Source organism: Fistularia commersonii, chromosome 34 (assembly GCF_037954325.1).
Source record: "Fistularia commersonii isolate RoL2024-O1a breed Wild chromosome 34, RoL_Fcom_v1.0, whole genome shotgun sequence".
Taxonomy (NCBI): Eukaryota; Metazoa; Chordata; class Actinopteri; order Syngnathiformes; family Fistulariidae; genus Fistularia; species Fistularia commersonii.
Genome location: NC_141317.1, coordinates 2,764,718 through 2,777,863, shown reverse-complemented (window position 1 = coordinate 2,777,863; position 13,146 = coordinate 2,764,718). Strand labels below are relative to the sequence as shown.

The 13,146-nt window shown below is 39.4% G+C and overlaps 1 protein-coding gene across 20 annotated transcripts in view; it reads left to right on the top strand.

Annotated features, from left to right (window-relative positions):
• Nucleotides 1-12,080, top strand: part of kif1b (kinesin family member 1B) — a 61,092-nt gene extending 49,012 nt beyond the window's left edge. For 11 of the 20 annotated variants that reach the window (XM_086141199.1, XM_086141206.1, XM_086141213.1 and 8 more), the window contains 21 exons: nucleotides 274-427; nucleotides 669-759; nucleotides 865-983; nucleotides 1,222-1,277; nucleotides 1,527-1,727; nucleotides 2,516-2,624; nucleotides 3,218-3,284; nucleotides 3,427-3,511; nucleotides 4,075-4,180; nucleotides 5,222-5,248; nucleotides 6,243-6,357; nucleotides 6,450-6,583; nucleotides 6,694-6,755; nucleotides 6,857-7,002; nucleotides 7,149-7,409; nucleotides 7,521-7,592; nucleotides 7,739-7,860; nucleotides 7,962-8,114; nucleotides 8,505-8,697; nucleotides 8,783-8,901; nucleotides 9,004-12,080. In XM_086141199.1, the coding sequence (XP_085997325.1) occupies nucleotides 274-427; nucleotides 669-759; nucleotides 865-983; nucleotides 1,222-1,277; nucleotides 1,527-1,727; nucleotides 2,516-2,624; nucleotides 3,218-3,284; nucleotides 3,427-3,511; nucleotides 4,075-4,180; nucleotides 5,222-5,248; nucleotides 6,243-6,357; nucleotides 6,450-6,583; nucleotides 6,694-6,755; nucleotides 6,857-7,002; nucleotides 7,149-7,409; nucleotides 7,521-7,592; nucleotides 7,739-7,860; nucleotides 7,962-8,114; nucleotides 8,505-8,697; nucleotides 8,783-8,901; nucleotides 9,004-9,046 (2,435 nt within the window). In that variant the 3' untranslated portion in view covers nucleotides 9,047-12,080. The remainder of the gene's footprint in view (nucleotides 1-273; nucleotides 428-668; nucleotides 760-864; nucleotides 984-1,221; nucleotides 1,278-1,526; nucleotides 1,728-2,515; nucleotides 2,625-3,217; nucleotides 3,285-3,426; nucleotides 3,512-4,074; nucleotides 4,181-5,221; nucleotides 5,249-6,242; nucleotides 6,358-6,449; nucleotides 6,584-6,693; nucleotides 6,756-6,856; nucleotides 7,003-7,148; nucleotides 7,410-7,520; nucleotides 7,593-7,738; nucleotides 7,861-7,961; nucleotides 8,115-8,504; nucleotides 8,698-8,782; nucleotides 8,902-9,003) is intronic. The other 9 variants (XM_086141215.1, XM_086141214.1, XM_086141212.1 and 6 more) reach the window with 4 other exon arrangements.
• The last annotated feature ends 1,066 nt before the right edge of the window (nucleotides 12,081-13,146 follow it).

Genomic DNA, 13,146 nt, shown 5'->3' with positions numbered 1-13,146 from the left:
AGCATTGACAGTTATGAGGTTGATGGAATTTTGAGCAAAAGTGTCTGAGCAACTGCTCCAAAGAGGGGGAGCACTTGATGCAGCACTTTTCTGTGACGTTGCCTCAGTATGCTGTGTGCCTTCAACTTACAAGGAGCGAATGAAATGGTTAAGGGCTCCCAGACATGTTCCGCTAAAATTCACATGTAGATAGAAAAGCACAGTTGAAAATGCAGGATGTGGTCATATTGTAGTAGCTGACAGCTCTAACTTGGCTTTTATGGCTTTCTGCAGATCTTAAGCTTGGAAACATCCCACAGACCAAGCTGAGTGGTGGTGATGGTCTAGCTGGTAAGCTGGAGGTGGGCAGCATGTTCACCTTCCGCGTTACTGTGCTACAGACTACAGCCATCCCACTTGAGTATGCTGATATCTTCTGCCAATTCAAGTAAGTTCACAAACCCCATAAAAAAAGTCCACTAATGAATGTCCGTGCATTGGAACTGTGTAAATTTGATTATTGAACTAACTTGAAATGTAGTTTATTATTCAAACAATGTAGCACTGTTGAATGAGAAGTTCTTAGTTAATTTGCAGATAATTCCGTTCTTGCTAACTTAAATGAAGGAAACATCTTTACATTCTAAAATGCAATTGATGGTTTAACTCGTTCATTTCTTTTTTTCTAGTTTCCTGCATCGCCATGATGAAGCTTTTTCCACCGAGCCTTTAAAGAACACTGGCAAAGGAGCACCTCTTGACTTTTACCACGTCCAAAATGTTAATATAACACACGTAGCAGTTTCAGATTAATTACTTAACCTTAGGTACTTAACCTTGTGTACCTTAGGTCTGAAAACACCTCTTTCTTCACTTTTGGAGCAGATTTCAGTCGAGGTGACAGAGTCATTCATTGAGTACATCAAGACAAAGCCCATCGTGTTTGAAGTGTTTGGCCACTACCAGCAGCACCCCCTCCACTTCCATGGCCAGGAATTAATCAGGTTGGTATATAAGAAATAAATGTGTAATAAATGAAAATCAAAGAGTTATTAAAAATGAATGAAAGTAACATTTCTGTTAAAAAAAACCTTGTCAGGGGTTTCTGCTATCTACTTTTTGGTGTCAGTACCTGAATATGGAAAAAAATTACAATGAGCCATGATTTGGATACTGTCATTATTATTTGCCTGCAGAAGTTTTGCTCTTGTTCTAAGTTAATCCCTAAATCATTTTCAACAGTCCACCAACACCGTCCAGAAAATACTATCCGATTCCTATGCCACTATCTAAACCAGGTAAGGAGTTTACATTACACTGAAACTACCTTCTTTTTTCCAAATCTTTCATTATTACTACGGCACATTTTTATTTGTCATTGTCAAACTAGCATGCCTTATTTTCTCCTCCACTTTTTCTCATTTTTTTTGCTTCTTTTGGATTTCTGTCACACTTCATCATCCCCCCCTCCTTATAATCCCCTTAACTAAACCCTGTCCTCCCTTCTCCGCTTCATCCTCCGTCAACATCACACATGGCATCCTCAGACCATACCCGTAAGATAGAATTGATCCGATATTTGATGAGTGGATATGTGCATGGCAAGGTGCTTGACACACTGTCAGAGCATGCCAATGCCTTCGCCTCCTCTGCTGTGGCCAGCCTCGAGGACGAGGCTGACCAGCTCTCACACTTTCCTTTCCTGCCAGTGCTCAATTACCCAGTGTTTATTGTGCCCAGGCACCATGGTTAGTACTGTGCAGCAGAAATGGTAGTAACCAGAAAGTCATAGCTGCCCCTCTGTAGTAGTGGTTAGACTTGTGCTGTGATTGTCATTTTTCCGTTAGGCTTGTTGAAAAGCTCTGCAGTGGTAGTATGTGCTGCAGATTTAGTTAGGTCACACTCTTACCTGTCACTTAGAATTGACCAGTGCTCACTATCAAATAAAGAAATGAACCATAAATTAAATACTAATGTTTATCAGAGACGGTGAGTGGTAGAGCATCACAACTTTAATTACTCCAGAAGACTCCAGAAGTTTCTGCAGTCCTAGGATTAGCTGCTGTCTAATTATTGTAGGTTTCATGTGGAATAATGTTTATTTCCTCTACAATGAACACAAAAGAAACCTATAGCTGTGAGCTCAGAGATTAGTCCCTCTCAACAGGAACATAATCCTGATGTGTCCGACAAGCAGGGTGCTGTCAGCAGTAGTGTAATCTTTGACTATTTTCCTCAACACAAAGCATGTTTTTTTTAATGCTCTGATAAGGCACTTTGTCATTTACATATCATTTAAGTGTCTGGGGTCAGCAGTGCTTTCACATCCCAATGCAGCGTGCATTTACTAATCAGATTATTTCAATTAATATACTATGATGAATATAATATGCCACATTTTTATTCACTCCTTAAGAATTTCCACTCAAATCCAATTTTAAATTTGTGTGTGTGTGTGTGTGTGTGTGTGTGTGTGTGTGTGTGTGTGTGTGTGTGTGTGTGTGTGTGTGTGTGTGTGTGTGTGTGTGTGTGTCAGTCCCAGCCACCAAGCTGAACACCATCACCAAGTCCAACTTGGGTCAGTGTGTCAGCAAGTACGATCTGCTAGTCTGGTTCGAGATAAGTGAGCTGGAGCCCACGGGAGAGTGAGTTTCTGCGCATGCATCTTAAATTCATATATTTTGCGTCACTAATGTCATATGATCAGCTAATTTTTCAATGACTACTCAAGCTCAGCTGTGTCTTGATAAGTAGGGTAGGATGATGGTTCATGTCCGAGATGACATGAACCACAATCTGTATGCTGCACATGACAAATTTGACAAATACTGAGCAGTGCTGCAGCAAGGTGAAGCTTGAAATGTCTCCAATTGTATCAAAGTACTGAGCTAAATGTGACCAAACTGAGTTTTGTCCATAACCAGGCTTAGGTTTTACCTTTGCAGTAAGTTTATTAACTCTAGGCTTCTCCTGTGGCTTCATTCACTTCCTGCTCAAAGAAGAACTTCAACTTTGATCATGCTATAGTGACCTATTATCACCATTTGCTGTTTAAATGTAATGACCAAGGTCTTCAGAGATAGCATTCCGACTTTGGGGGATTTCTTTACATGCACACATATATCTTTTAAAGCATTTGACTTATTTAACAAATAAGCTCACTTTTAAATGTTTGAAACTAAAATACATTCATAAAACACCATTTATTGTCTCAGCTGAGTACAACTTTGCCCTGCAGGTACATCCCGGCTGTGGTGGATCACAGTGGAGGGCTACCGTGTCATGGTACTTACCTGCTCCACCAGGTAATCAATATGTAAACCATTGTAACTACTCACATATGTTTTTTTATTTATCTATTTTAATTACTATTAATTCAGCCAGCAATTGTATTTTCTGTAAATGTAGAAACAAAATGATCCCAAGCTCAGGTAATCTTTGCTACAGGGGATCCAGAGGAGGATCACAGTAACTCTTATTCATGAAAAAGGAAGCGAGCTCCATTGGAAGGACGTCCGTGAGCTGGTCGTGGGTGAGCAGGAGTGAATAACTCTACCCTTAGTTTGTGGAGGTTCTCAGTCATCAAGGTCGTGGTGAATTCTTCTCGAAATCTTCTTGTCGTGGCAACTGGACTTGAATTCCTTCACTTGAAGACTTTTCCCCACTCATCTAGAGATAAACAACTGCTTAAACACACTAACCGCACTCGACTGAAATCACAGGGTGTAGCTGTGTAATTTTTACCTTGTTATAATGGCAGACTAAGTGGATATGACAAATGTTTGCATTATTATGATACAAGCATAGCCCAGCATTAGCACTCAGGGTATTTTGGAAAACTTTTCTCCTGATGTCAGTCAGGGTCGGATGTGCCTCAAGCTGCCTGCTTGTCAGCAGTTTATACTAGGGATGCAGCTGATGGACCAAATAATTGCATTTCACATATTTTACTTTTATCTGCTGATATTTAATGAGACTTAAGAACAAGTTGACATGTAGTGAGTAGTGAACACTGACAGAATGGCATTCATCAGAGATGTAGCCCTTAGTAAAGATGGTAGTGACTCAAGCAGGTTGTATCTGTGCCCTCCCCAGGTCGCATCAGGAACAAGGCTGAAGTGGATGATGGCGCAGCCGACGCTGTTCTGTCTCTTAACATTATTTCTGCTAAGAATATCAAGTCATCCCACAACTCAAACAGGTACATGCAAAGTTCACCATAATAAACCACCATAATAAATTTTAGTCAAGATACCCTTTACAAAGAGGGATCAAATGTTAAATGTCATATTTTTCAGTTCTGATCAGCGCAAACTAAACATATATTTAATGAAAATACAGTTAAATGTAGATTGAATGATATATATTGTATTGTTACATTGGATTCTTGGCACGTTCTAGAATCTTAAGCTTTGTGACAGTAGTATTTAAGATACACTTGTATGGCTGATATTAACACTTTGCAGATCAATATATTTGATGTAAATTATCCACTTTTATGATACTTTATTTGAATATTTTGTAGTGTTTAAAGTTTTTAAGCTGTTAAAGCTACACACCTGTTTGAATGTATATTGTCATGTTTAATGACAACTGTTTGGTTTAGAATGGTGACGACCACAGAATTTCAAGTTATGCGTTCCATCATTGAATGCTTACGTCCAATGAGCGTTACATTTCAACATCATTTGACATGAATAGCTTGTCTGGACTGTAGATTGTAATCTTAGCCTGATTATCATATCAACCAAAACAAATGGTCTAACATTAAGCTGAAATTCTTCTGACAATAAATCAGAATAATATAGAATAATAATAAAGGTACCAATTGACATGTATTCTGTACTTCTTGTCATGTATATGATCATCAAAACAGCAATTGGCACATTTTGCATTTTGCAAGAGCATTTCTTATTTCAATGTGTTACAACATGTTACAACAATTGCAACATGTAGCACTCAGTATAGCATTTTATCTCCCCTTTTCCTGAGATAGGATTTTTTTTAAATTCTTTGTTATTGAGTTACCAAAAGACAGAGTAACACTTTGGCTCTAATTTGCTAATGTGTCCTTTTTCACGTGTCAGAGATACATTATTTCATTGCATGAACGTTTATCATTCTCATTATCTTCGATTTCCCTGTTCATTTTCTCCATGCTCATTTATCTGACTCTTTATGCTTCTCTTTTTTTCTGTGCACTCATTCCTCCTGCTGCTGCTGGACTGTTGATTGTGCTCAGGCTTTCTATTGATAAGGATATTGATAGGTACCAGTTACCGGAGAACATAAAGCTCATTCTGTGAAAGATCTTTATGGCTCTCTTTAGTGTATAGATTCATAGAAATAAGTTTCATGCAGTCTGTGTTTTTTGTTGGTGTCTTACATTTGGTTTGCCTTTCTTTTCATCTGTATAGAAAATTCAAATGAAAAAACATTGCATTTAAAAGAACTTTATAGCCAAGTAAAGGCATTCCAACTGTAACTGCAAATCTTAGCTTGTATTAATCTGTGATTTTGTGACTGTCGCACCAATTTGAAACCTACACATCACATGGTTTCCGTCTTTGGAGCCATTCCTTGTATCTGCTTTTAATTTTGTGGGTTATAGTGCCTCCCTTAGGCATAGAAAGGAAGAAGCACAGATAAAACCCAACTAACAAATGTTGAGTGCAGAAAGCAGGCTGATAAATACGACAGACTAATGTGTAATGTTCTCTGAGTGATCAAATGTTTCACTTTAGTCAAATTCATGGGAAGAATAAAGGAGTACTAATTGCTCCTCCCTTTTCTCTCGTGTTGCATTTTTAAATTTTTGCTACAACAATAAGTATTAGCAAACTTAATCATGACATGCAGAGAACAAGCTGCCTCTAGTCTGCTTTGTGCCTCCTGTCTCACTTTCTCCATTGCACTTAATAGCCTGTTTCTTTCATGTTGTGTCTGTACTTACATTCTCTCTTCAGCGGGTTTCCTTCATCACATTATGATGAAGGATAAGTGTGAGGGCCACTTCAGTCAGTAGAGTGCACATTGTTCACCAACTAATCTGTCAGGCTTCCACTCACACCATCTGCAACTGAATGATATCTGACTTTGTTTACACAATGTGTAAACAAAATCAGTTTTTACTGTAGTTAAATCACCAAGGCAGTATCCACACAGCAATGACTAATATACACTTAGACTGTGCAAAATAAAGCTACCAATTGTTTTGAAAATGTATTATTCATAATATTTTTTCATGCTGTCATCCCCTGCAGGACCTTCTACCGTTTTGAAGCAGTGTGGGACAGCTCACTGCACAACTCCCTCCTGCTAAACCGTGTCACACCGTATGGGGAGAAGATCTATATGACTCTGTCTGCATATCTGGAGGTAAGCTGCAGCTGTTCGGCTGTGGATCCCATAGCAAACACTTATAAAGGAAGCCAGTTTTAACTTGAGTACGGCTTGTTTTCTCTTAACAGCTCGATCATTGCATCCAGCCTGCCATCATAACAAAAGACATCTGTATGGTCTTCTACTCCCGAGATGCAAAGATATCCCCTCCACGTTCCCTCAGGAACCTCTTTGGGAGCGGATACTCTAAAACTCCTGATTGGTAAGGACACAGTCCGCCTTCATAGAGCCGTTTGTGTAAGTGAAACCACCAGATTGTTTTAGATTTATGGAACTTTTTTTTATAATGGAACTTTGTGTCCTTAATCACAGCAACCGAGTGACTGGCATCTATGAGCTGAGCTTGTGCAAGATGTCTGATACTGGAAGTCCAGGTGAGCGTTCTGAAAATGGACAACATTGCAGATTTCTTTTTGGCAAGTGACTTCCGTTCTACTTTCAGGGTTGTTCTAATGTGAGCTCTTGTCCTGAGCAGGCATGCAGCGCCGGAGGAGGAAGGTCCTAGATACATCAGTGGCTTATGTGCGGGGAGAGGAGAACCTGGCTGGTTGGAGGCCCAGAGGAGACAGTCTCATCCTGGAGCACCAATGGGAGTTGGAGAAAATGGAGCAGCTGCATGAAGTGGGTCCTTAAAAAATCGCTTCATCTGTCTTCTTCAAAAAGAGCAATACCTTTTGCAGTTTCATTTTGAAGAAAGTTGTAGCAGCCTTGGTGAATCCTCTTGTAAAAGTTTTTTTACTATATTAAACTTTTCAATGTTTGTTCAGGTGGAGAAGACTCGTCACCTCCTGCTGCTAAGGGAGAAGCTGGGTGAAGCTGCTCCTGTAGGAACTGCTCCCAACACAAAGTCCCTGACAGATACGCTATCTCCTAGCATGAGCTCAGGCACTTTGTCCACCTCCACCTCCATCTCCTCACAGATCTCCAACACCACTTTCGAGAGCGCCATCACACCCAGCGAGAGCAGTGGCTATGACTCAGCCGATATCGAGAGCCTGGTCGATCGTGAAAAAGAGCTGGCCACCAAGGTGAGAACAGATTCTGTATCACTGGACTGCATTTGACAACACAGAATAAATCCACAAAGGGAAGCAGTCTCACTTTCTGTGAACTTTTCTGTTATTGTTATTCTTGTGCAGTGCCTGCGACTCCTGACACACACCTTCAACAGTGAATACAACCAGGTGGTGAACAGCATCAGTGACTGCAAGGTCAGAAATAATGAGATTCTAGTAGAAGCACACATTTCCCTTATGTTTGCATTTTGTTCGGAATTCATTCATTGGATTATGGTCGAAGTATCAATTGACGTAGAAGTTCGGCTTGTGCTATCATCTGTCTTTCTCTTTTTCCATAGCTGTCTGACGTGTCGCCAATGGGACGTGATCCATCAGTGAACAGCTTCAGCAGCGCTACACTCACCCCTTCTTCCACCTGCCCATCTCTATCTGACTCCCGCTGTGGCTCCCTAGAACAGAAGTAAACACTTATTGAGTTTGGGTTCATTCATGATCTGCTTAGCTTAGGTGTCGACATTTTTTTCTTTGACTATGAAAAGTAACCGGTACTTTCTTCCCCAGGACTCCCGAAAACATTTCCCGTGCCTCCAGCCCATCCTGCTCTGATTATGAGAACTTCCCAATGGTTCCCACCCTGGAGACGTCTTACCTTGCCCGTGCTGGGAAGAACGAGTTCCTCAACTTGGTGCCTGACATAGAGGAAATGAGACCAGGGTGAGGTTCAGTTCTTCTATGCATTTTATAGGAAAAGCTAGTGTGGTTTGATCGAGACACTTTGAAAAGTTGGATTCAGTATTTTAGACAAAGTCAGAGAGGGCAGACTGAAATGGGTTGGACACAAACAGAGGAGGTTTGGTAAAAAATATATTTGTTGAAGGATGCCGAGGTTGGAACTGCCAGGCAGGAGGCCTAAAGGAAGACCAAAGAAGAGATTTATGGATGGAGTGAAAGAAGACACAAAGTTAGTTGGTGTATGTCAATAGAATTCAGATGATAGGATTAGATGGAAGCAGATGATTGGGTGTGGCGACCCCTGAAGGGAACCACTAAAAGGAAATGAAGTTGTACTCTAAGTAAAAGAATGTGAAACCTCTCTTTTTTCAGATCTGTTGTGTCAAAGAAAGGTTTCCTCAGCTTCATGGAGCCGCGCTCCAACTCATGGGTGAAGCACTTTGTGGTTGTCCGCCGGCCGTACGTCTTCATTTATAACAACGACAAGGACCCAGTGGAAAGAGGAGTACTCAACCTCTCCACGGCACAGGTTGAGTACAGTGAAGACCAGCAGGCCATGCTGAAGGTACCACTCCAAACGCCACTCGTAGTTTGATGTCTGTCATCAGTTGCACAGGCAGTCTGAGAAATATTAACCATTTTTCTTTCAGACTCCTAACACCTTTGCTGTGTGCACAAAACACCGAGGAATTCTGCTGCAGGCCAACAATGAGAAAGACATGAATGACTGGCTGTACGCGTTTAACCCTTTGCTGGCAGGAACGATAAGGTAAACGACCTCCTCACAGTGTATGCGAAAGCCGTCAAACAGCCCAGGTTTCTCAATCGACGAGTCTGATTTCATCACCATGTCGATGTGTCGCTCCCTCAGATCCAAGCTGGCGAGGAGACGCAGTGGCCTGACAAAGAACTGAGTGAGTCGGCTGGCGCACAGGAAACCACGGCTTGCATTCTTTCTGAAAAGCCTTTGAACATAACAAGTGTTAACACTTATTAATCATTGTGATTCTTGACAGTTTTCTCTTGTAAGTAGACTCGTGGCTTAAGTCTCTTTTCATGCGACTAAAACTTTCACTTCCACAAAAATTTGCCTCCCCTCGCCCTCCAACACCTGCTGCCAACTTCGCTTTTCTCTACGCCCCCTCTCCCTTTTCAGCTTTCCGTGTTTTTGTTTCTATGATAATGTTTGGGTCTAATTTTGTTCCGCTTTGTTGTCATTCCCTGACACTGTAACTAGTAGCATGTTGTAATAGTCTACTTGTGTGCACGATTCTTCAGAAACTGTTCTTTCTGGCCCACTAACTTTCAGTTTGCCAATCATCTGTAAAATGTCTCTTCAGTGTTATTTGTCTACCTAGTAGATTATTTTTCCTTTTTATTATAAGTAATATGTCCATAAGACGACTGCAGCAAGTTCTCAAGAGAACACAATGTTGAAACTAAGAACCAACGGAAGGAATCATGAAGGGAAAATACAAATATCTCCAAGTGACATATCAGTTTGAGCTCTGCCATTGAAAGCATAGAAACTTAAGATATTACTGCTGCTAATATTTCCTTATTTTTCTTTTTATGAGATTTACATCAGGCTGTCGCCTCCTTATAAAGTAGACTCTAATTTGCGGTACTACCTCCTAATCTCCCATTAGAGACGCAAAATTTGAACACTGAACTATTTGTCCAAACTCAGTGAATAACTTAAGGGCAACACTTTCATCCATGTAAGTTTTAGATCTCACCCTGTACATACACCAACTCACGTGTTTTGTCTGTCAGTAGGGTGAAAACTTAGACTTGTGCATTTGTGACAACGTCAAACACGCAAACATGAATAAGGACGGTTTCGAATTTCAGTGATAAAACCACGAAGAAGTCACCTACCTGTTACCTTTGGCTACGTGAGCAGGTCACGCAGAGACTGGGGTTTGAAGGGGCGAAGGAGGGGGACGAGGTGCTGCAATCATTCGTGCAGTCTGACCTGGGATCAGCGTGCTTGTTAATTCTTAGCAGTTTGGGCCTCGAGAGTCTCGACATGGGCTGTTATTTTTGACCATCGGCACCAAACAAAAGTAATGAAAATAACGAGGTTACAATGGTTAATCCTCGGCTACAATGGTTAAACCTCGGCGATCCTGCTTACACTTGGACAAAGTGTCAACGACTCCACTCTGAAGTAAAGCGGTGTGGAATGTCACGCGGTATACTATTATTTTGATTTGTGTTGGATTTTAACTTATTAACTCATCTAACATACTGGGTCAACAACATTTTTTAAAAAATGTTCTTATTGACATAACATTGTTTCTTTCTTTTTCTATTATGCTCTTAAGTATTATGATTTTACTAGTGAAGTTTTATACAAAATGTAACAGGGGGCATTTATTTTATTAATTTTAACTCAACTGTAATTGTTTTTAACCTTATTTTGCACATTAACACATATCTATAGCAAGATGATGGCATATCATACAAGTTGAATCGGATCCGGGAAACTGATAGGACACTGATCATGGCTACACTGGATAGCTGTTACTCGAAAATATATTGAAAAAGAAGTGATATTAAAGGGTCAATATATACACAAATATTTTATTTCTGAAGTTGGTTACTTAAATCTTTGCTCTGCACATTTAACACTGGCTGCTGAATCTAGCTCTGGGCATGTTATTCCAACCGGGCAGCTCTGTATCCACATACTGGAAAGCTAGGATGGTGCAGATGGATATAAATAAAGTCTGGCCAGCCAACCAGTTATATCTCTGCTGTTTAGGATGAAATGAGGAAGTAATGGTTGAATATGTGGAAACAGAGTTACCAGACGATGGTTGTATGCACTAGTTTTGCTATGAGTTAAAGACAAAACGTTATTTAAGATTTTAGAATTTAGCAAAACCTCTTGCCTCAGGTCTGCCAACCTGCTGGTCAGAGAGGTATAACCCGTGTGATTTTTGAGAAGTGATATTTTTTGTGAAAGATTAAAAAAAAAAAAAAAAAAGTACTGTTGCACTAAAGATATTAAGTGCAAAGAGATGCACCTCCCAGTAGCTTCAGCGTGAGTGCTTGTCAGAGCAAACATTTTCACTTCAGCAACTAGTTTGCAGAAGTATATAATTTTGGATTTGTATTTATTGTTTGCAATGTATATATTAGTTTGCAGCTCTTTGCACATATCAATAAAAGGTTCAACTAACTGTTCAAATAAACTCTGCGGTTTAGTTGTTCTACTCAGAATGAACCAAATGATAGTGTGGCAGTTGAATGTATGATGATGATGATGTTTTTTTTCCGTCATTAAAGAAGGGAAAAAAAGAGAGAATTATAATGTAACCTATTGCACACTCTCAATGGGTTACATTAGTGGTTCCTTTTTTATTAGAATGTGATTCGAGTGAAAATCTGCTTTGGATTGCAAGACTATATGTTAACTTCTCATGCTAGTCCGCCATTTGAATTATCACAATACAAGAGTGGTTTTTAACTTTTTTTTTTGTTCTATATCAGGGAATAAAACATGAAGTAGCTAGATATCCAAGATCATAATACATTTTTGTTTGTGCTGATGTCTTTCTTCACCTCAACACTTTCCCATTGATGCCTTCTAAACAAAACTAGCTATGGTATTTTACATCTTCCCCTGTGATGATTAATATCATTTAACAACTTTTCCCTTTGGATTTGTTCACCAAACTAAAAAAAAGACAAACCACGACTTTAACACTGTACATTATTTGTCAGACTGGTTTCATTTTCATACTTATTTTGTAAATATCTGTGTTGTATGGAGCTTGAATTAAAATGTAAATATGTTTACTGTATTTGTAATAATTATAATCCATTCGCTGTATAGCATAGATGTGTCATGCAGATATCTTAATTCTGTGTATGGTAATCTTGCACCATTGAACTGTTAGTGAATGAGGAAACAATTAAAGTGCAAACTGTTACGCAGAAGGAGTGATGTCTGTTTTTCCTCATTGAAGAGTAAACATGGTTTAAAATAAGAAATAAGGGGGTCAAATATATTTATGGAATGCCGCATAGTTCACTCTTATATCAAGGTTTTAACTAAACGAAAGGGAATTGTAACTCTGAAATGGAGTTCTCATCAACTTGACGTCAGAGGTGAGTTTTGTCTTCCTAAAACCATTTCTTTATGGAGTCTTATAATTTGATTTCCCATAGTTCCTAGTAACTTCCAAGTAAAATGTCCCTACCTCATACATTTAAAAACGCTGACGGTAGTGCCGAAAGGTTTTATGCAGTCATTCTCTTAAGGAGAAAAGATGTACAATTTATTGCGTGAAATCAATGCTACGCAGGAGAGAATGTGACATTCTGTGTAATTCAACTATTCCCTCTAGACAAAATCCAGGATAAAAATACACTAGTACAGGAACTTTTTGTTAAGTACAGTTACATTGCACAGGATGTGTGTTTCCTAGTACTATCTCTCCTTTTAAACTGCAGACTATAACAGAATTCAAAGAGACACATTTTTACCATTTTAACAGCAGAAAAAACAGGATCTCTCTTGTCTTACATTGAAGATGCTATCCTCATGTAATTTCCATGCTGTTTTTTACATACTATGAATATCAACTATCATAAAAAGAGTTTCAAGTTTCCCATGAAGGCTGCTTCATATTTTTGAACGACTTTTTGGAAAGGAAATAGCAATTCTCTTATAATAACCTCTCTACACTGCATCCTTTTATCCTTTTGAATTCCAGAATATGATATCACTGAGAGAACCGGTGACACCTAGGCACAGTTCTAAGAGAACTTCTTTCAGTCCTCTGCTAAAATCTCATAGAAAACTGGCCTTCATGGAGGGTCCTTGGAACCAAACATCCAGATCGGGCTGCTTTTCTGTGAAACTAACCTGCACTTTGTTTTGGGAAAAATGACAGTCTCTATGTGAGTGACTAATCTTGATCATTGACTGAACATTAGGTGTTTTCCTTCCTTGTCTAATTTGCTAGAAACTACTGATCATTTGAAACACATAAAATAC